The sequence below is a fragment of the Ictalurus punctatus genome, chromosome 13 (assembly GCF_001660625.3).
Source record: "Ictalurus punctatus breed USDA103 chromosome 13, Coco_2.0, whole genome shotgun sequence".
NCBI lineage: Eukaryota > Metazoa > Chordata > Actinopteri > Siluriformes > Ictaluridae > Ictalurus > Ictalurus punctatus.
In genome coordinates this window covers 22665370-22687437 of record NC_030428.2, presented here as the reverse complement: position 1 = coordinate 22687437, position 22068 = coordinate 22665370, and the positions used below count along the sequence as shown (strand labels likewise).

The window sequence follows — 22068 nt, the reverse complement described above, 5'->3', positions numbered from 1 at the left end:
TCGCATCACTAAAAGCTGCTTTGTCGTCGGTTACCGGAACTCACCAGCTCTGAATAAAAATGAATGACTTGTGGCCGATATGTTGCATCACATCACTGTCACACAAGAGTGAGCTCAAAATTGATTTCATTCCCATTGGATGAAAGCCAGTTCAGTGGTGTTAAAACGCACGCAAATTGTTTTCAGGTTGCTTAGCTTCAGTCTGAGTACTACAGCGCCTACATGTATAACCAGCACCAGAGTATTAGGCCGCTATTTAGCTTGGTCAGAGAGAGAAAGGGAGTGAGTGAGAGTGCGCAGTACGTCTATTTGTTGACTGTACGTGACTGGCTTACAAGAATATATAGGAATAGAAATGGTGCGATCATTAGCAGAGAGATTTGTTTGACCTGCTGAACTTTTATTGACTGATGACGGCGATGAAGGAATAGACTTGTTTTGCACAGCGTGATGCTCCATGTCATGATCGCTGACAATAGTGATGTAGTATAGCCGAGCAGTGTGTTAGAGCAATGAGTGTAGTTTATCACTGGAAGAGCCAGTGCAATGAGAATGAGAGAGAGAATCATATTTAACAGGTTGGATGTAATGTGTTTGTGTGTGTGTCTTGGATGCGTGGTTACAGTCTGAAATGATACTGTCTGTTAGGAACTCAGTGATCATAAAGTGATCGCAGTAATAAGTCAGAGTATTGTGTGACATTGACTCATATAGGCTTGCCAGAACTAATTTCTTTACCATTGCTGCAGACAGTAACCTCGTGAGAAGAGGCATCATTTGTCAAATTTGTGTTGGGATTATTAAGAGGTGTGGTTAGTCACGCTGCCAACTTCATGAACATAAAGCCCTCTGTATGTCCCTTAATGTGATGGTGTATCTGTACAGTGACAGTGGGGGGTGATGTTAGACGAGAGGCTAATTTAATATCGATCAATAGCTTGCCAATGAAACTATTCGAGTTGAGAAATGCATTATCACAAGGTCTCATCAATGGCATGATAAGAATGATGTGGAGCAAACTGTTACAGGCAGCTGCATTACTGATTTCTTAGCTTTGCAAGTGTCTCAAGTCCGTACCAGACATGGTAAACAGAAAAGCTGTGATTCTTTCGCTCAAACCAAAAGAACACCAAAACTTGTGCTTCTGTGCTCTTTCCTTTTGTGTAAATTATACTTTGATTGGACAATGTGTGCTTACAATGTGTGCTTTTTTTTTTTTTTTTTTTTTTTTTTTTTTGGATATTTCCTCCAAAAAGCATTTTTTATTTAATAAATAATCCACCTTTTTCACATTCATTACAAGCACAACTGTACTGTATTCCACATGTGCCTTCTCAATCCCATCATATCTGCCCACCTCTATGGGTTTACATCTCTACAAAACTGAAAACGGCGCCTCTAGCATTTGGTCAGTCCTTCATGCTTATCAAATGTCTGTCTCCTTATTTGATCATATTATTTACAGTGCTTTTGGTAGTTTGGATTAATACATCCTAATAAGATGATCGGGATGTGCAATATTAACCGTTAATATACTTGTACCTGAATTTTAGTGCACTATTTGTTGTTATTATTATTATTTAATTATGCTAATGTTTTTGGGATGTCCGTCCTTGCATCTGCCCGAAATTCTCATTAGCGAGTGGTTGAATGTTTGTAGGATTTCTATGGAATTATCACCATAACCAACAGATGAACTGATTCGATTTTGGAATCGATCCAAATAGGGTGAAGGTCACAGCAAGGTTAAATGTCTCAGATGTTTTTTCTTCAATAGCTTCTGTCCTGTTTAAAGTATATGTTAAGGCATACAATTTTGTATAAAGAAATTTGTTTGCTTGTTTATTTGTTTTTGTTTCTTATAGACAATGCATTTGCTCATGGTTTCTAGATGATAATGAGCAATGTGCTTAAAAAGGGGGAAAAAGTAGACCCTCATATAATTTACAATTATGATGATTTTATGAAGTCATCTTGTCACTTTTAGGACTTTCACATGATTGTAAATATTACAGGTATAGATATGCTGCAATGTCATCTTAAACTTTACTCTTGAGATGTCTGAAGGACCAGTTGTACTGTACATGCCTGCCGGTTTAATGATATTCTCTCTCTCTCTCTCTCTCTCTCTCTCTCTCTCTCTCTCTCTCTCTCTCTCTCTCTCTCTCTCTCTCTCTCTCTTGGTGTAGTTAAAGTTTCACATGAACTTCCCCCTCACAGAATCAATCCTCTCTGGCCCTCATTATACCGCTCCACACTTGAAGTACCTCAATTGCTAGTAATCAGCTGCAATAAAAGGCAGTCCTAGTAGTTTCACATACATTTTATTCGTTATATATTATTATTTTTAGTGGAGCGTAAGTCGAGTACTGGAATTAACTACTCAGTTGTTGCAGGCACTACGGCCTTCAAGGTCTGGAGCCTGAAGACTGGAGCTGAATAATGTGTAAATCATGTCAGTGGTCATCAACCAGCATCCTGGAGATCTGCACTCCTATAGCGCAAATCCGAGCATTTTTATAAATCTTTACCAGTACGAAGAGAAGCTTTGCGTCATACAGGAAGTTGTGTGTCCTGGAGCAGGGATGCTGACCACGTATTTAATTACTAAATCAAGCTAATAAGCTAGTTATGTATAAATGCTCATTTATTTAGTAGCATACTGTACATGCTGCATGCCTTAATACCAAGTTGCATAATGTATTAAATATTTGTTCATTAGAACACACTACCAGAACTCTTGTGGAACTCTCGAATGTGACTGGTCAGAAGGTGTTGATTACGTTTCTATAACAGCATCTCTGACCGTAGTATGCGCTGCAAGACAAACCACAGGTTTATATTAATTCCTTCATAATAATGTTGTTTCTATAGTAACCGCTCATTCACAGAGACCTGTATACAGAACGCTGCATGTAATCTAAACCTAATGCTTCACATCGGTCTGCATCACACCACCCTGTTGATTATTTTTCTTTAAATCATGCGTCCATGTGTTTTATTTCTTACTTAACAGTACAGTATCTGTAATGCTTGTTGTTTTTATGGGGTTTTTTCATAACCTTTCAATATGCGGTTATTACTTGTCAGCATTTACACAAATGTCTGATAGACCTTATATGGTGTTATGCCTATATTTGGAAGTGTTCTTTTTTCCCTTTGTAAAATTATAGCAAATTTTATTTTCTGTTTACTGTTTGTTTGAACTGAGGTTATATTTATCAATATTAATAGCATATTTTATATTTGGCATGTCTGCAGATGTAACGTTTTTCAGAATAACTAAACAGCAGACATTTCGCCATGAACCAGGCAGAAGATTTAAGTTTTCCGTAAATTATTTTTTTATATTTTTTTTTACAGCAGCACTGAGCATCTTTGTTTATTTTTGGCAATCCCATATTCATCCCAATCCTGTCATCCCAGCCTTCATGCTAAATTACAGGCTGATTTAGAGCCTTTCTGCTCTGTTTACATTCTCAAATCCTGTAAACTATTTTTATTCAGCTCCAGTGAAGACAGGCGGTGTGTTTGACATGGAGGATTGAGGAAGGAACTTATTTATGGCTAAAAGCACAGGCATTAGTGACACGCTCTCTTATAGTGGAGACACAGTATCATCTTCATGTGCTCTCAGGTAGTGACTTTTCCCCCTCTTGTAGTAGCAGAGCTCTGCTTTGTAAGTGGTTTGAAAGAGGTGTTTAATAATGGTGCTGGTGTGCAGTGGGGTCAGGAGTGATGATCAGGTTAAGGGCTGTCATGCTGGAGCTCATCTTTCTGAACTGATTGTGAAGTGTCATTTTAGCATGTAATGATCACTTTAGCTGATCTGAGGTTACAGGTCAGGACTTAGTGTTCTGTCAAATTTAAGATTACATTGTGAGCAGGAAAAGGTTCTGTGTACAGACAGATGTCAGTTGCAGGGTTATTTAGGAACTGAAGTTGTGATGCAGTGAATTTTAATGTGTGTAACTAATATATGTATATGTGTGTGTGTGTGTATATGACATACTATGACCGAGTAATCTAGCCATAACGATTTGGCCCATGTCAAAGTTGCTCAGACAAATCCTTACACTTGCCCATTTTTCCTCCTTCCAATACATCAACTTTGAGAACTTTGACTGTTTACTTGCTGCCTAATATATCCCACCCCTTGGCTCAGGTGCCATTGTAACAAGATAATCAATGTTATTCACTTCTCCTTTCAGTTGGTTTAATGTTACTGATCTGTCTATACATTCATTATTACATTATTTTAAAACGCATTTCACATTCAAACAGAAGTTTGAACACGGTCCTGCACAGCATAAAGCCCCCGAGACTGTGTCAGCTGTTATTAAAGTGAATTATATCCAAATGTCGCCCCATCCACGCCTTCATTTAACGTTCATTAACCCTTTCATGCATAAATTATTTCAAAAGATATCCACTTAAAATCACATCATTTTGACTTTTTGACTGTAAAATATGAGGCACTATATTAAAAAGGAAATGGACTGGCCTTGTGCAGGAATACTGTGAGTTTTAAAAAAAGGATTAAATATTATACTTGGAAAACAAAATCCACTGTATTTTTAAACAAAAAAATATTCAGATATAAAATTGCACAATTATAGAAAATATAATGTTGGATCAAATTATAGCAATATTATTGACATGACATGTACAACATGGATGCAGTTTAGGACTGTTGTATGATTCAGCGTAAAAAAAAAAAATAAACGTTAAGACAAAGTGCTGAAAAACAACTTGACGGTTGCAGTGACATTACACACACTGACAGTTAGCATAGTGTTACCATTGTTTTTAATGCATTCATAATCAAGACTTAATGTTTGAAATTTTGCATGAATTTCTCTTCCTGTTTATGCCAAAGTCATGTGATGTATTATTATTATTATTTTTTTTATGTTTAAATGACTGGTGTTTATGAGTGGTACACGTATGTCATGTGATCACGTGTCATGCACGCAGCTGATTTCCTTCATTAACACTAGCATGTAGTTATTTTTCGTTTAGACTAAATTTCCGTGCATAGAACATGGTCGAAATCTCATTCCCGTGCAGCTGTAATTTGTAGTCATCCTAATGTTGTCTTAATGTTCTCTTAATGGTCTCCTAATGTTGTTCTGCCACTGCAGCAGTTAAAGGCTAGTGATTAAGTTTAACGTCCGTGTTTTATGTCCTCCCTTTTTGCAAACCTTTGTGTGGTTCAGGTCAGAGCACTTTCTCACCCAGAGTAGTAATAGCAGTGTGTTGGGTCCCCCCTCCACACCCTCATGTGTTTAACAAGCTGTGTTTATGAACCTCTCGCTCGGAGACAGGCCCTGTAATTACAGGAAATGAGCTAAAACAATGTTTTTGAATGTCGTAGACAGGGTTATTACTGCTTCGCTAATGAGGAGAGACTCGTCACCTGGAGCAGTGATCAGCAGCTCGTGGCGTGGTGTCAGATCAGTTAGCGGAAGCTAAACGAGGTCTGTCTCTTATCTTTCAGAGTCTTCCTGCGAGCCATCAATCAATACGCAGCCGTGCTGAGCAAGAAGTTCCTGGACCAGACCAACTTCGAGCTTCAGGTGAGAATTAATTTCAGATAAATGGGTTATAATACGGGGAGAGAGTAAAATGGAGGGCAGATACTGCAGTGTTCAGGTTGTTCAGCGAAAACGCTCAAAAGAATTCTTGATCCTAGTGTGCTTTATCGCTCCGTGAATAATTCATCCCTTTCCCTTGCTTCATTCTTCAGTTGTGGAATAACTACTTCCACCTGGCCGTGGCCTTCCTTACCCAGGAGTCTCTGCAGCTGGAGAACTTCTCAAGTGACAAACGAGCGAAAATCTTTCAGAAGTGAGTACCGAGTGTGTTTCTTACATCTGCATCAGCTCAGTCTTCACTCTCCACTTCTCTCTAGGATTTCAGATCTGCCCAGTACTTGGATAATAATTAATTAATAACCGCATACTGCTTCAGGCAGAGTGAACGTCGCACTACACTATGCTTTCATATCATAAACTGCTGCAGGAGAAGTTTTCTGAAGGAAAGGAAACAAGAAAGCATCATCTCGGCATCATTTCAGATTTTTTGCATTTATTTTCCCACTTTAATGTTTTCTTGTTGCCGATAATTAGTTTGATGTGACGTTTATATTTTTAGCTAGGGTTCGCCGGAAAATCTTCACCCTGTCTATTCATGCAGGAATCATTTTCTTTATGTAAGCTCCCTGTAACTTATCACTAGGCCAAAGAGATTCATGTTTACTACATACGCTCACTACATAGGGTATTATAGAACCTAAATAGTGCACTAAATTCTCAATGAAACACTATTCGAGATTCAACCACTGATAACGTACCCTTCTGCACTGCTTATGTCACTTTTTTGGTGACATACTGTACGTTTTTAGATGTAATCGTGTAATTTATCAGTCTATATATATATATATATATATATATATATATATATATATTTTTTTTTTTTTTTTTTTTTTTACAAATACGTGAAAATAACACCATAAATTAAATACATTTATTCAGACTGCTTTTCTTACATCAAGCTCCACAGGATATAAGGTTCATTTCAAAGTTTGGAGACTTGCGGTAGGCAATTAAAAGTAGACCATGGGACTTTAACAATGCCAATGTATTCCTATAACCCTTTTGTAAACGATCCTATAATGTAACGGAAGACGTGGCGCATAGAACATTTCCGTTTATGAACGGAGCCCGGTTTCATTTTCAAAGATTAGTCCACTGGAAACCACAATGTAAGCAGTTTCATCCTTGCATAATTAGAAACGACACAGTTTGACAACTTTTTATTGTAGCTGCATGATTTTGGCTGATTGTATTGAACAGCAGCTCTGCGGTTTTGAACATATGAAATGAACTGATGAGGGAATTATTAAGCAGAGAAAGACTGTCTCACATTAGATTCAGCATTTCAGTTTTTTTTTTCCCGCCCAGAGTTGTTAAACACACCGTTAAGTCCATGTGGATAACACTTAAATATTTATAGACCCGTTGGTCCACACATCAGTTTGGTGTTTCAGCGCATCATTAATGTGGAGTGTAAGAAATGGTCTCGCTTGCCGTTGTGTTGATGATACAGACAGATTTTCTCTCAACACAACCCAATGCGAGTAAATTATATAAAATGTGAGATTTCTAAAGAATAATTGTGTTGAGGCGATTGTTAGTTTTGCCTGTATGACGTAAAAGATGTTCTGTAGGTGTCATTATAGCTAAAGGAGCCTTATGAACAGGTTTTGGGAAATTGGGAAACTGCTTCTTTCACTAGTTATATGTAATCCTCTGATCTCTCGGACTCTACTGACATTAGGCTAAGCTTCCCTCAGTGCAAATGGATTTATTGCACGGCCAAAATTTCTGCCAGTCAGGCAACAGATTGGCTGTGATTCTGATATGCTCAATTAAAGTTCATTGTCTGTCTCTTTGACACACAACCTTGACAGCATTTTTTTTCTTTTCAAATGTACTCATTTGAATGACGCTCTTATCCAAAACGACTTACAGTTGACAAGATACAATTAAGAAGTTGAGGCCTAGGGACTCGAAAGTGACCTTGTGTGTGTGTATATATATATGTGTATATATATATATATATATATATATATATATATATATATATATATATATATATATATATATATATATATATATATATATAATCTTATGGACTCTTTCTCCATTTTCACTTATCCCTGTCTGTGCGTCTGCGTTACTCAGGTCCTTGTGACCTGGTCAAGCACTGTTTTTCTCTTTCTATCTTTTGTTTGTTTCTTCTCTCTCTGAATAATGTTGAGCTATGTGCTATAGGTGTGTTTTTTGAGGAAGGGTGCCAGGGTGCTGCAGTTTTGAAGTGGTTTGTGACAGCTTTTTATTTGCCCATTTAGAATTTGATAGTTTGATAGTCTCCTTAAAATCCAGGCATTTTAATAACTCCAGAAATATACTGGTATATAATAGTTTGCCATGGTGTCTGAAATGCAGAGGGAATCATGGGTCAGTCATTCTTCTGGTTCAGTTATTATTTATTAGGACAAACGTTTTCTCCCCAGTTTTGTTTTGGCCAATTTCCAACCATTAGGTGACCGTCCCATATCACACGACACCCATCAATTGGAGAGTGTGGGGCAAAAGTGTTTCCTCTGAGTCAAGTGAAACCAACTGCTGTTCGTGCATTATAACAAGGTACTGTAACACATTTGGAGGAAAGAGAGATTTACCCTCTTCCACATACAGGGCCTCATAGATGCCCTTGATTGGTTAGTGTCGCTATGATTGAAAGGGGAGCGAGAGTATGCCATTCCTCCCTCACAGAGAGCACGGCTAATTTTCCTGTCTTGACTCTAGGGGTGCACCGAATGTTCGGCAACTGAAATTATTTGGCTGAAAATAGCAAAAAAAAAGAAAAAAAGCATATTCGGTGAAAAGGCCGAATAAATTTGACTGAACAATGACGTGTTTGATGAGGCGACCAAATAGCCTAGCAACCAGAGTGAGACGCGTGAATATCACAACCTGAACTTCCGGCAGCGCGCTCGGAGAGATGAGGGGGTGCGCGCATACACAAGCTACGTGCACGAGTGTTTGGCGAGCGCATGCTCTTCGGATGTTGTTTACTGTGGAGACGTGCGTTTGTTTTGTTTTTGTTCCGGAGTATTCTGTCATGTCGCGAGACATAAGGGAGTACAGTACGGAAGCAGGTGCAGGTAAAGACGTATTTATTTAAGGGCAGGCAGAGAAATCCAAATCGTAATCCAAAAAACGTAGTCAAGACGGGCAAAGTGTCGGCGATCGGCAAACAGGCATAAACGGGGCAAAGCAGGAATCAAAGTCGCGGTCTCAGAAAACAGGGTCACAACACAAAATAAGAAACATGAACTAGTACTATGGACTGGGAGCGGAAAAACCAGTGGGGACTAAATGAATTGGGTGTACACACTACAATTCTACACACCCAATTAAACCAAACATCTCAAGAATTATGGGAGCATTTCTTTTCCCCTTTAGTCTTAGCAGAAAGGTTGCCATTGCTGCGTTCTCCATGTAATGTTAGGGTTCACACAGTTTCCGGTCAGCACTAAACACTTTCAGCACAAGGAGACCTAGGTTTGGATCAAGCTCGAGATGCTGTCCGCTTTTGTGTTAATAAGGCCTTGATTTCTCCTGTCCTTGTCACCATAAATTATGGCACTTTGCGAGCTTATTGGCAAAGCAATCAATGGTGGATGCAAATTCAAGAGATTGCCTCAGGTCCTCTGAAATGTCACTACGTGACAGCATGGTGATGAGAGGGTATTAACAAGAGAGCAGGCCTGGCTCAGATTTATTGAGTGTTTTGGAGCAAGAGTGTTGATCTAGTGTCAGATCCCTTGTGTGTCTGTGTGTGTGTAGCTGTGGTGATTCAGGGTTAAGCCGATTCTGGTATAGCTGGCTAGCAAGTGTGGCTTTTGCTTTAGATGTCACTTGTATAGTTACTGTCTCTTTTTAACCCTAACCCTACACCTGTCTCTGACCCAAGATTTTTGCAATACTCTGTGCACCTGGGTGGCATGTTGGTTACAGTTACATTTATATAATGCTTTTCTAGACACTCAAAACGGCGGTTGGGGGGGGGGGGTTTTGAGGGGAATCTCCTCAACCACCACTAGTGTGTAGCATCCACCTGGATGATGTAACAGCACCTATAGGGTGCAAGAATGCCCACCACACAAAAGTTATTAGTGGAGAGGAGAGAGTGATGTAGCTAATTCAGAGATGGGGATTATTAGGATGCCATGATCGAGTAAATGGACTGCACTTATATAGCGCTTTTATCCAAAGCGCGTTACACTGTGTCTCATTCACCCATTCACATACACACTCACACACCAGTGGTAGCAGAGCTGCCATGCAAGGTGTTAACTTGTCATTGGGAGCAACTTGGGGTTCAGTGTTTTGCCGAAGGACAAATGGGGGAGTTTTGCCAGGACACCCTACTTGTTACGAGCAGTGTGCTGGAATTTTTAATGCCCACAGAGTCAGGTTTAATGTCTCATCCGAAAGACAGTGCTGTTTTTACAGTATAGTGTCCCCGTCACTATACTGGGGTATTAGGACACACACAGACCACAGGGAGAGCACCCCCTGCTGGCCTCTCTAATACCACTTCCATCATCAAGCTTAGTTTGCCCCAGGTGGTCTCCCATCCACGTACTGGTCAGGCTCAACCCTGGGAAACCAGGCGAGAACTGCATGTTCATGTCTGTCCACAAGGTCCAAAATAAGCAAGGTGGATGTGAACGTGACCTTACGCAGGCCACTTATTCATGTGTATATGCTATGCACTTACCAATCCTAAGTCACTAAATGAACACCATTTACAGATATTTTAACCAGGGATGATTAAATTTTTGGCTGAACGAACATCTTAAATTAGTATATCTAGACGTCAACAGTTGTCACGGTTCCCACACAGGCGCAGCTCTTGTCAGATGTATCCAATTATGATATACATCTTCATGTGTTACTCTAACCAGAAGGAGGAAATTGAGTGGGATTGTGTGTGTGATCATGCAAATATAATCGTTCAGTGGCAGGATTTTAGCTTATTATTTTCTACAGTGACAGACTCTGAAAGTTTAATTATGGCACTTTTGAAGTCATGACTATCCTCTGTAATGTTTTTGAAATTTTTGTACCCAATTTTTTGTGATCTGCTGCCGAAAGACATACTAGGGTTGTTTGTAATTAGAAACCAATCCGGTGTCACTGATGCTACTGACGATAAGAGTCCAGAAGAAGATTGTGTTTTTTTCTGGGTAACTCATTATGGGCCATATCCAGAGTTGAGATAGGACTTAATACTGAAATTGCACATCAGACTACTGATATAAGTGCAGCTCTTACAGGTACCTCATCATATTAAATATGACAGCAAAGAAAAAAAAAGACACTTTGCTTTTTTTTTATTTCATTATACTATCACTATTGTTTATTGCACTTAAAGGCAAGTGTTTGTGTTTAAATGAAGTGGTCTGGAAGCTCCTGTGCTTCTACTTGAGAAAAATCTGGTAACCTTGCAGGTGTGAACGACATGTAAGTAGTTTGCGTAATCTGAATTTTATTTTTAAAAAATCCATTTAACCAGCTGTGTAACCCAACTCTTTAATGAAGTTACCAACTTGGAATACGGCCCATTGTGACATTATTTGAAAGATATTGTGTTTTTGAGAAAGTGCCTGAACCCTGTCCAGTGTGTCCCCCAGCTAGTGCCCAGGGTTCACTGGGATAGGCTCCAGGCTCCACTGCGCCCCGTGTAGGATAAGGAGTACGGAAGATGGATGGAGAAAGTGCTGGAATAACGTGATTTGTGACGCTCATTTGGAACTCGGCCACACGTTTTCAACTGAAAAGTTGCTAACCATTACAGAAGCTAAACCATTACAAAATGTATTAATGAGTTTATTAATGCGCAGCATAAAAACTATGAACAATAGGTCCGTTTTAACTCCAATTTAATTGCCAGTCAAGGAGTTATCTTTGGGCCTTTAATTTGCATTGGCAATAAACAGTATACACAGTACACATATATGTATATGTTTATATATTTTCTTTAACAATGTTATTCAAATGGTAGACGTAAAAGTTAGTAGAGTTTGCTTAAGCTGTCACCATGGTGACCGAATGACCATCGCCAAGCCTTGACACCAATATACTTGGATGTGCTGCAACAGAAGCAAACCAGCTTCGTTAAAGTTCTTTTCATCCCAAACGGGTTAAAGAACTTGATGCTGGATGTCACATTAGTCTTCAGTTTCAGTTCAGAATTCTGTCTTTTGGTCACTTTCAGAATTTAAATGTGAAGCTCATAGTATGTATGTATATATATATATATATATATATATATATATATATATATATATATATATATATATATATATATATATATATATATATATATATATATATATATTTGCCAGGCCATTTTTATGAAGCACGATTTGAACCAACTGTTCAAATGTATAACTTCTCTGTCTTTTAGCTTGTTTATTAGTCCTGTTTTGAATTACTTACAGATGCATGTACTCCTGTACCAAAGGTACCAAAGAAAGCTAGCATGATTTATTGTAATGTGTTAATATGATGTTCTTTTGGGCATTCGTTCTGTAATGTATTATTTCATTCGTGCCACCACACCTGAGGCCCTTTGTGTTTGGAGAGCATGCAATCTTCTGAGCCAGGGAAATCATTTAGTCTCCCTGTTCAGCTCCTCGGATGAGAGATGCCTTGGACAAGGATGAGAAAACTGTGTGCTGTGTGCTTCTGAAATGCTTCTGTATGTCTTCCAGGTATCAGGACATGAGGCGCCAGATTGGCTTTGAGATCCGGGACATGTGGTACAACCTGGGTGAGAGTCTCACTGCAAAATCTACTTTTAAAGATTGTAAATTTCATCTTAGATCTGTGTTATCCGTTATTTTGAATCTGAAGCTACTTCAGGCATTTCTTTAGCTCTTTAGCACAGTGGTTAAGGCATTGGGCTATTGATCAGAACGTCATGAGTTCAAACCCCAGCACTGTGAAGCTGCCACTGTTGGGCCCTTGAGCAAGGCCCTTAACCCTCAACTGCTCAGATGTACTGTATAAATGAGATAATTGTAAGTCACTATGGATAATGGCGTCTGCCAAATGCTGTAAATGTAAATAACACAACAAATAAAGAAATTACTGGCTCACATTAGCTTAATAGCTAAATACTTACATCAATATTGCTTTAAATTTGTATCAAAGTACTAATTGAGGTTATTACTTTTATGACCTTTTTTTTTGTTTGTTTTTTGTTTTTTAAAAGGCATTCCTCTTCTGAAACTGGCTATAAATGTGGGCCTTTGTATCAGAAAGCTTTTGAACTTGCAGGTTTATTTTTGCATCTAAATCAGCTGATTAGCCACAGGCTTATTCTCAAAGAACACTGTCTGTGAATAGTTTATATATGTAGGTGCTAATTGGAGTAGGGGAATGATTGTTAATCACATTCAGAGCTGAGAACATCTTGAGATCTCTATTTCAAGCTCATTTCCAAAGGAAATCCTACTTCTCATTACCACCTCCGTCTTTAGGTAGTGCTCTTTGTGTGGTTTCTAATTAGGGCTTACAGCTGTGGGGCTTTTTTCGTCCCCTCAATAATATATATATATATATATATATATATATATATATATATATATATATATATATATATATATATATATATATATATATATGTATATGTATATATATATGTATATATGTATGTGTGTGTATGTATATGTATATGTGTGTGTGTGTATATGTGTGTGTGTGTGTGTGTGTGTGTGTGTGTGTATGTATGGGTGTATACCACTGAGTGAGTATAAATAATCACTCAGTGTGCTGAAAACATGACACAAGTAGCTAGTGTTCGCTACTGTTTGACAGGGATGTGATAGACAAGATGTTTTTCCAAGCATCTTTGGTTGAAGACGTGGTGTGCTGCTGCGTTCTGAATAATTTGAAGGGGTTTGATGGAGCTGGCTGGGAGACCCGAGAGTAGTGTGTTGCAGTAGTCCAGTTTTGAGATAACAAGAGCTTGGACTAGTAGCTGTGTAGCCTGTTCGCTGAGGTAGGGGTAATAAACAAAATAAGACGCAGATGCATATTCTTGTATTTCATAAAGTGAAATACAGACAGCACTCTGGGTGATGTGCATAATATAGATAGGTTAAGCTGAACCCTTTAAGCATGGCACGGTCTCTAAAACCTTTTGATTCCAACAGTTTATTGTTCTGACCTCTTTTTTTTTTTTTTTTTTTTTTTTTTTTTTTATAAAATAAATGCAGTGATCACTTCCAATGCAGGAGCCATTTCATCATACCATGGCTTCTTTTAAAACTTTGGCTTTGTCTCCTTTGAATTGTTGCCAGGTCCACACAAGATCAAGTTCATCCCTGAGATGGTGGGGCCCATTCTGGAGATGACGCTTGTTCCAGAGATTGAGCTGCGAAAAGCAACTATCCCCATCTTCTTTGACATGATGCAGTGCGAGTTCCACTTCACGCGCAGTTTCCAAAGGGTCTGTTTATAACCATAATACTCCATTACAAAAAGAATAACACCGTTTAAATAGCTGCTTAACCCATACTTTACAATTTCCACTGTATGGCCTGTGGCACAATAAATATATGTGTATATATATATATTTTTTTTTTTAAAAAGCATGTCCAAGTTAGAAGTAGCCAGCTTTGATAGGAACAATGTGTTCCCGTCTCACTGATCAAACTGCAAAGCATTCATGTCTGTTGCATATCGAATAGAGATGAATCAGTATTTGAGCAAAGTTAATAATACAAGTTGTGCTATAAGGTCTCCAATTTAAGAACCAAAATTGTGTGGCATTTTTGTGTGCTTGCGCTAACACAATTATTCGTGCCCTGATAGCTATTATATGAAAATAAATTGCAACCTTTCCTGGTGAACGCTGGCATTTACTATCTCATAATAACTATGCATTCTCAAATGTAAAGCACAGAATATTCGATTATCATTATTATTCCGAAGCCTTTGGGATAATAGTTCACCTCAAATGCCCATCACCTAATATCCAGTTGGGCAGATCATTTCAAATCACATTTGTATGCTTCATATTGGATACAATTGGATTTCTGGATATAAGTCGGTGCATCATTAGGTGCATGAAGCATGTTCTCATCAGACATCAGAAGGAAGCCTTGGCTAAATGTAGCACCTGCAGAAACACTTAAGACAAACGTCCAGCTATTCAGTTCTCGTCACTGCTGTTGTCTGTGCTGAATGCATTCAGAATCCTGACTGGTCATTGCCCTTAGCACACTGTTACCTGCACTACTTATCAGACGCCTACCTGCGTCATTACTATAACAACCAACGTGGATATACAAGCAAATGTGTCAGCTCTAATTAGATTTGGTCAAGTTGCAATACAGACACTTAGTTTAAAACTTGCCTTGCTGTATGAACAAAGTCTGCGATGGCTGTACATGCAGCGACACCACCACATACAGTATCTTCTAGCTCTTAGATCGTGTATCTTCTAGCTCTTAGATAAGTGTGAAGAGAGGTTTAATGGTATCTCTGTTTATTCATTATCTGTGTTAAGAGACATAAAAGCTGGAGACGGAACAGAAAGTCTGCCTCTCTGATTTCAGCTAAACAGTGCTTTCTCCCTATAGCTATAAACCGTCAGGCCTCTGTTGTTGTTTTTTTCGCTCTCTCTCTCTTTTATATTTAGAAGTAGAACACGTTATCATTTGCTATAAACCTTTCTTTTAACTGAGTTGTGCGTCAAGATTAAGATTTGTTTGGGCAGTGAGATGCAAAACGTTGGCGCTTGAACCGTTTAGGTAACGTTTAGGTTCTCGTGAACACCTCGATTAGCCGGATCATTCATTAGATTAGTGTTTCAGTTGATTTAAAAGCCAAATTAAAGTCCCTAAGAGGAATGTTTGGCATGCCAGTGCAACACGCGCTACATAAAAGTCAGTCTCTCTGAGGTATTCATCTAAAATCGAAATGTGTTCGGCTTCCTCACTTCATCAGTATTCATTTTCAGGTGAGTTGAGCTCTGCTTGTGTACTGTGCGCTGTGCATTCCTCAGATAACACCGCCATTTTGAGTTTATCCTAACACGAATAGACGATCAGTTAGATGTGCTCGGGAAGATCTTTTATGATCTTGGAGGCGTAGTGCTTTTCAGTCTAAATGCTGTGCCTAATCCCTTTGTGTAATAGCACCACATTAACATTGGTTCTGCCTCAGGGCTGTCTTCTCTTTAAACTCTGCCCTGTTTATTCCCTTCAGAGGAACATGAGTTGTCTGTGCTCAGTTTGACCCTACTTTAGGAGGGCATGGGTTTTCCTCTCTGTACAGCAGGCAGAATAAATCTCCAGCTTCCTCAGCTCTTACTCACCGCCACTGTAACACTGTTGGGGCAGACTTGCTGCTTCTCTGCAGTTACTATGCATTAACCTGTAGCTCCTACTACCTACTGCTTTTGCTTGCTCTACAGTATATCGTTTTCTTCTCTCTTTTCTCTCTGACCCGAACTCTGTCCTCCTGAGTCGTGTGTTTCGTCGCTAGCCATGACGAGCAGATTAAGATGAAGCCACTAAACGCTGATTACGCTTGAAAACAGAGTGAGAGAGAGAGAGATTGAAAGAGAGAAGCTATGGATAGAAGAAAGGGAAGCGGATGGTGCTAATGGAATGGAAAATTAGCCACGGTGATTATTTACAGCTGCTGTGTTTAATTGCAGTTTGAAAACGAGATCATCACGAAGCTGGATCACGAGGTGGAAGGAGGCCGCGGAGATGAGCAGTACAAAATTCTCTTCCAGAAGATGTAAGGCATGATTACAGGCTCACACTGTTTACGGGCTCAAAAGCTCCATAATCGAATAGCACACTCACAGTGACACTGGCGGAGACACGCTTTGGCAGCTCCGAAGATGGGGCTCAGGCCTGTTTCATGAAAATTTGTTTGGCATAATTTTTCTTGTCAAGTGCAATTGCTGTATTGTTTTTCTCATGCCATTGCCAGATTAATGTGTATGTGTGTATGTGTGTGTGTGTGTTAGCCTCTTGGAGCACTGTAGGAAGCATAAATACCTGGCAAAGAACGGCGAGAACTTTGTGAGTCTGGTGGTGCGTCTGCTGGAGAGGTTGCTGGACTACAGGACTATCATGCACGATGAGAGCAAAGAGAATCGCATGAGCTGTACAGTTAACGTCTTGGTGAGCTCAAACATTGGCCCTTCTGTACTACTACACAATTTATTGTTAGCTAGATTAGGTGTAGATTATAGTTACAACCAGTTTCAAATCCCTAGGAACCAATTAAAATGTTCCTAAGATGCTCAGATGCACTGCTTTTGCACTGTCTGCCCAGTTAACCACATCTCAGCACAACACTTTTTTTGCACTGGTAAAAGTTGCATTGGCAACAATGAGCTTTTGGGGCAGGATACAGCCACTGGATTGTAAACTTTTAAGGTTATGCAGATTTTAAGACATTAGTGCCAAGTAAACGAGATATCTTTGATTGCTTGCCTAAATAAAATTCTGGTTTATTTTTTACAACTCAGTTGCTGGTTTTAACTTGGTGGGTCAGGTAGTTGGGTTGGCGAGACCCAAACCGGGTTTATAACAGGCAATGCATTATACTGGGTTGCGAATGTGTCAGGGATTATTTTCTGGAATCTTCTGCTGCACCTTTCGTGAGTGGCAATCAGAAGTAGTCTGTCTGAAGTGCAAGTAGTCAGCTTCAGCTGCAAAATACATTTTTGTTCCGATTCGACTACATTTATAATTTAATTGAACAATTTGGATTTATTTCTGTAGACATTTCATAGGCAGTAATTTGTAACATGTGGTTTTGCTTAATCGCCAGTGGAAAAAGTACGCTTGCTAATGTTATTTGATAGGGTAAATATGGCTAGAGTTGGCTTCTTAGAAATTTTTTTTTAAAAAAGACAAATTACTGCTTAATTTAAGGCACTGCTTACATAATTACATTTGCAGTTAGCTAATATTGGGTTGCTATGTAACTATTAGGCTGTGTCTGAAATCCCTACTACACAGCAGGTGTAAAGCAGTAAAATAAATTGGAGTAATATGTCCGAATTCTCAGTAGGCGAGAAATACCCGGATAACCTACTGCTTCAACAGCCGAGCAGTAAGTACTGAATCGAATGCAGTAGGTATTGTCGCAGTATGTGATTTCCGACTCAGCCTTAGCGTTATTTCCTGCTTGTTAAAAATTACCTTACGATTTCTGTGTAACATTAGCTCAGATTATCAGATAGCACCAGCGTCAAATTACTTCTAATCCTGCATTTGATATTCATCACTCAGGATTTCAAAATGTGCATTGATATGATAGAGTTTAGTTTAGTTGAGTAAGGCTGCTTTCATACTTGGGTATTAACAGTCCAGCAATGTAGTCCTTTTTGCCTACAAATTAGGTTAAAAAAAAACACATTGCTCGACATCCTATCCCAAACTTGCTGGGTTAGTCCAAACTAAACCTAGCATAACCTCCCCGATTATTTATAACCAAGTTAGTTATTTATTTATTATATATTTTTTAATATGGAGGTTATGGGGTCGAGGGAACTTGTATTATAGAAATAAATGCCAAGTCTAAGTGAACCACTGTCAGGCTTCCAGCATTGCCTGACTTCATGTATGTTCACTAGGGCTGTGACACTGGCAGGTTCTTACCACCACGGTGCTTTATGTCCGGTGTTTTGAGCAGTGTTTTGTTTATTATATATCACTATATAATATATAATTTTATAGGCTTAAATTAAATAAAAACCTAAATAAAAAAAAAAAGATTAAATGAATCGCAGACATCTGTTTCGCCTTGTTGTGTCATGTTGTTGCAATGAGAAACTGCGGGATACGGTTACGGATTGTGGGATACGTTATTGTGATCGACCTGCAAAAGGGAGAGGAGAAGAAGTGAAATACGGTCGCACGTTTCTCTGACGAATGCTTTATTCCTTTTACAAGTGTAATACCACAAGCCTATAAAACTTTGAAAGAAATACCAGTAGGACGGTAACCTATATAATATATTAAAAATCAAAATTTTTAAGTAATTTAAAAAACGCGGTCAGGTGACACGCCTGGAGATGGCTCCTGAGATTTGTTGTGTTTGCCCGTTTAGCACTTTTTTTTTTTCCCCCCACAAAGCCGACATATGGCTTCACGAGTCACAGATCCAAAATGTTCCCTGAACGCCAATGTAACATTTGGTTTCCCAACAAGATCCATCGCTTTGGCAGAACCTGAAGTGAAATAGCAAAATTCTCCTGACTGGATTTTGCCGCTCAAACAAACCCGCGCCAAACTAACAGACAACACAATATAAGGTGTTTGATTGTGATTATGTAATTTGTATATTAACATAAAATCTCCCGCTATGTGCTTGGCTATAAATACAAATTAATATTGCAGCTGTTATTATTATTATTATTATTATTATTATTATTATTATTATTATTATTAAGCAGAAACGTTAATGTGATGTGACACACGCAGATGGCACTCCACCACCGCGGTGGTGCGGTTGTGAAGGCCACCATCACAGCCCTAATGTTCACACTTTCATCCACAATGGATGCATATTAGATCATAAAATGGCTAATGCTTTTAGTCCCCTGAGTTCTAGTTTTTCCTGGCTAATAAGTTCTAGTTATTTTCCTGGGTGTGATACAAACTCTAGAGTATTGGGTCATTATCATGGAAATCTGGTACCAAGATTAGTTTAGTTAAAGTTTAGTGCGGTTCTGCACTGGTTCGAGGAATTAAGCAAGTAACTGAGTGGTGTGAACAACAGCAAAACAGTTATTTATTCTGACGTGTTTGTTTAATAGTCTTGGCACTTAATACATTTTTACCCAAAATAATTACACAGTACTTTGGTGTTTTTACTACATACTTAGCTGCTTAATAGCTCGAACCGAGGGGAACTTGGCAGCAGCTGTTTTAACAACCACCTTACACAACAGCAGGTTAGTTTGTATTCTTGGCCATATTGAGTGATTAAAAAAACCTACCTTCTCGGGGTATCTATAGTTACAACTGATTTCGGAAAGAATTTCTTTTGTTTTTGTTTTCTAAGTAATATTTTTGATAGATAGATCTTTTCTATTTCCCATTTAGCTACCGCAGATAACTACGAAAATCAATGCCACCATTAATCTTGGCGCCAAACGACGTGCCAGTGTTCTTTATGGAACGAAAAAATAGTGCGGTAGGGAACCAGAATTGCATCAGTGTGATCACAACCTTTTTTTAACCCCTTTCTTTGTAAGTGTGTGAAATACCTTAGCGTTGAAACTTGTCAGTTTATCAGATTTTTTTTCTGAGAGACTTTTCAAAGATTTTTTGTTTTTTTCATCTTCTCATTTCATCTTCCCAAGAGTATCACCATAAACCCTGCACTTAGCAATACAAACCAGTACTGATTCAGATAGCTGCTGATAAGGGGAACGGTACGACAGTGGCAGTGTTTAACCATGCTTACACACCCAGGTAGTGTTTCGTGTGTGTGTATTCTGAGATCACACACTGCTTTGTTTTCCGGAAGACTAACCGTCAACAGTAGCCGGTCTACCGGGAGCCTGTAAAGGTCATCTTCCTTCAAACAGAGGCACACAGCAGTGTGTAGAAACATGCCGATGAAAGTTTATACACTGCGTATGCCTCAGCTGGGGGCTGCACTGCTCTTTCTCTCATATTGAATGGGCATTATTTTTTAGTTTGCAAACACAGTTTCCAGATCACTAACCTTGATATCTCTGTATGTTTATTTTAGTACAGCTAGTTTGTGCACACATTAATGAAGATTAAAAACGCTTGTTCAGAAGGTGTTGATTAATTTTCAATAGCAGCAGCTCTGACAAAAGCTGTAATTCAAATAACAGATTTATGTTAATTATATTAAGATTTTCTGTCGTAATCTGTAATGGTGTAAGCATCTTCAGTAATAACATTATACTTGCATGAGCAGTTTATCTGCCTACATGGTTATTTATATAAAGTTAATTGTGTTGGTGGTTAAGCAGATGTGTACAACTTTCTGTCCAGCTGCTGAAGTTTTAGCCGGTGGGTGAGCTCGTATGTCTGTATCTACCTAGGAAATAAGCACATCTTTGTTTGAAAATGTTGTTTTATGTTTTGTGATTTGTGACTCTAATGGCAGATTAAGATTAAATATGACCTGGTTTCTGGTCATTCAGAATAATTGTATGATTAACACTTAATTAATGACGTTTAGAAGAAAAACAATCTTGTACCCATTATAGCCCTTAAGAACATTGACATCATGCAATCTCTTTCCAGTGAGGAATTTAGCTACTTGCATTTCTTCACATTTTCCCCAAACGCATAATTGAGATTAAGTGTTGATCTAAGTTATATTAGCGGGAGGGGGGACCTTGAAAGTGCTGGAAATAAAAGCTTTCTTTTTCACTTCAAAAGCTGAAAACCTTTAGGATTCAAGTCGCACAGTCATTTGTGTGTATGTCCTCAACACTTGGCTGTCTACGCATGTGACATTCTCGTACAGTCTGTTTCTTTGGAAAGCTTTTTGACTGTTGACTTCCTTTTTATTAGATAGTATATTAATCTAAGCGTTCATTGAAATGAGTTACCTTGGGTCTTACCTTTTTTTTTGTTGCAGAATTTCTACAAGGAGATTGAGAGGGAGGAGATGTACATCAGGTATGTGACTTTCTCATTTCCTGTTTGAGGTTGCCTTATTCTTGCCCTACAGTGTGAAGAGGAATATTGTCAGGATCTAAAGTTTGTCCAGAGTTTTCTTTTTTGTATTAAGTTCTGTGCTGTAGAAGCAGTCTGTGTTTTATTACTCTATATGTGTGTGTGTTCAGGTACCTGTATAAATTATGTGACCTGCATAAGGAGTGTGATAACTACACTGAGGCTGCCTACACTCTATTGCTGCACGCCAAACTTCTGAAGGTAAAGATGTGTATGTGTGTCTGTCTGTGTATATATATGTGTGTATATGTATGTGTGTATGTATGTGTGTGTGTGTAAATATATGTGTGTGTGTGTGTGTGTGTGTGTATATGTGTATATATATATATATATATATATATATATATATATATATATATATTTTTTTTTATTTTGATGGACACCATCAAAGATGCCCAGATGTGCAAGATTTCTATAGGATGATTGTGTGTAAGAATATCAGTGTATGAGATAAAAGTAGTTTGGCCTTGTGAGTGAAAAGAGTTAGCATTCTTCATTTTACTTTTAAATGTATAAGCTATGTGCAGCACTGGCTCACCTCCCAGAAAAAGCACTATCATCAGTAAAGCTACTGTCATATTACACTGCTGTTTGAAGAGCTGTTAGCCTTTATTGTAACCCTGTGTATCGCAGAGGACAAAGTGAGGTGCTCCTTTCTCATGTATAAGTCCCTCATATATAAGTTACATCTAGTGAACGGCATGAAAATTTGTCTTTGT

At 38.6% G+C, this 22068-nt stretch overlaps 1 protein-coding gene across 2 annotated transcripts in view; it reads left to right on the top strand.

Annotated features, from left to right (window-relative positions):
• dock1 (dedicator of cytokinesis 1) overlaps positions 1-22068 on the top strand; it is a 284293-nt gene that overhangs the window by 218220 nt on the left and 44005 nt on the right. For both annotated transcript variants that reach the window (XM_053685217.1, XM_017483522.3), the window contains exons 30-37: positions 5501-5579; positions 5750-5850; positions 12356-12414; positions 13949-14097; positions 16315-16400; positions 16636-16792; positions 21252-21292; positions 21460-21550. In XM_053685217.1, the coding sequence (XP_053541192.1) occupies positions 5501-5579; positions 5750-5850; positions 12356-12414; positions 13949-14097; positions 16315-16400; positions 16636-16792; positions 21252-21292; positions 21460-21550 (763 nt within the window). The remainder of the gene's footprint in view (positions 1-5500; positions 5580-5749; positions 5851-12355; positions 12415-13948; positions 14098-16314; positions 16401-16635; positions 16793-21251; positions 21293-21459; positions 21551-22068) is intronic.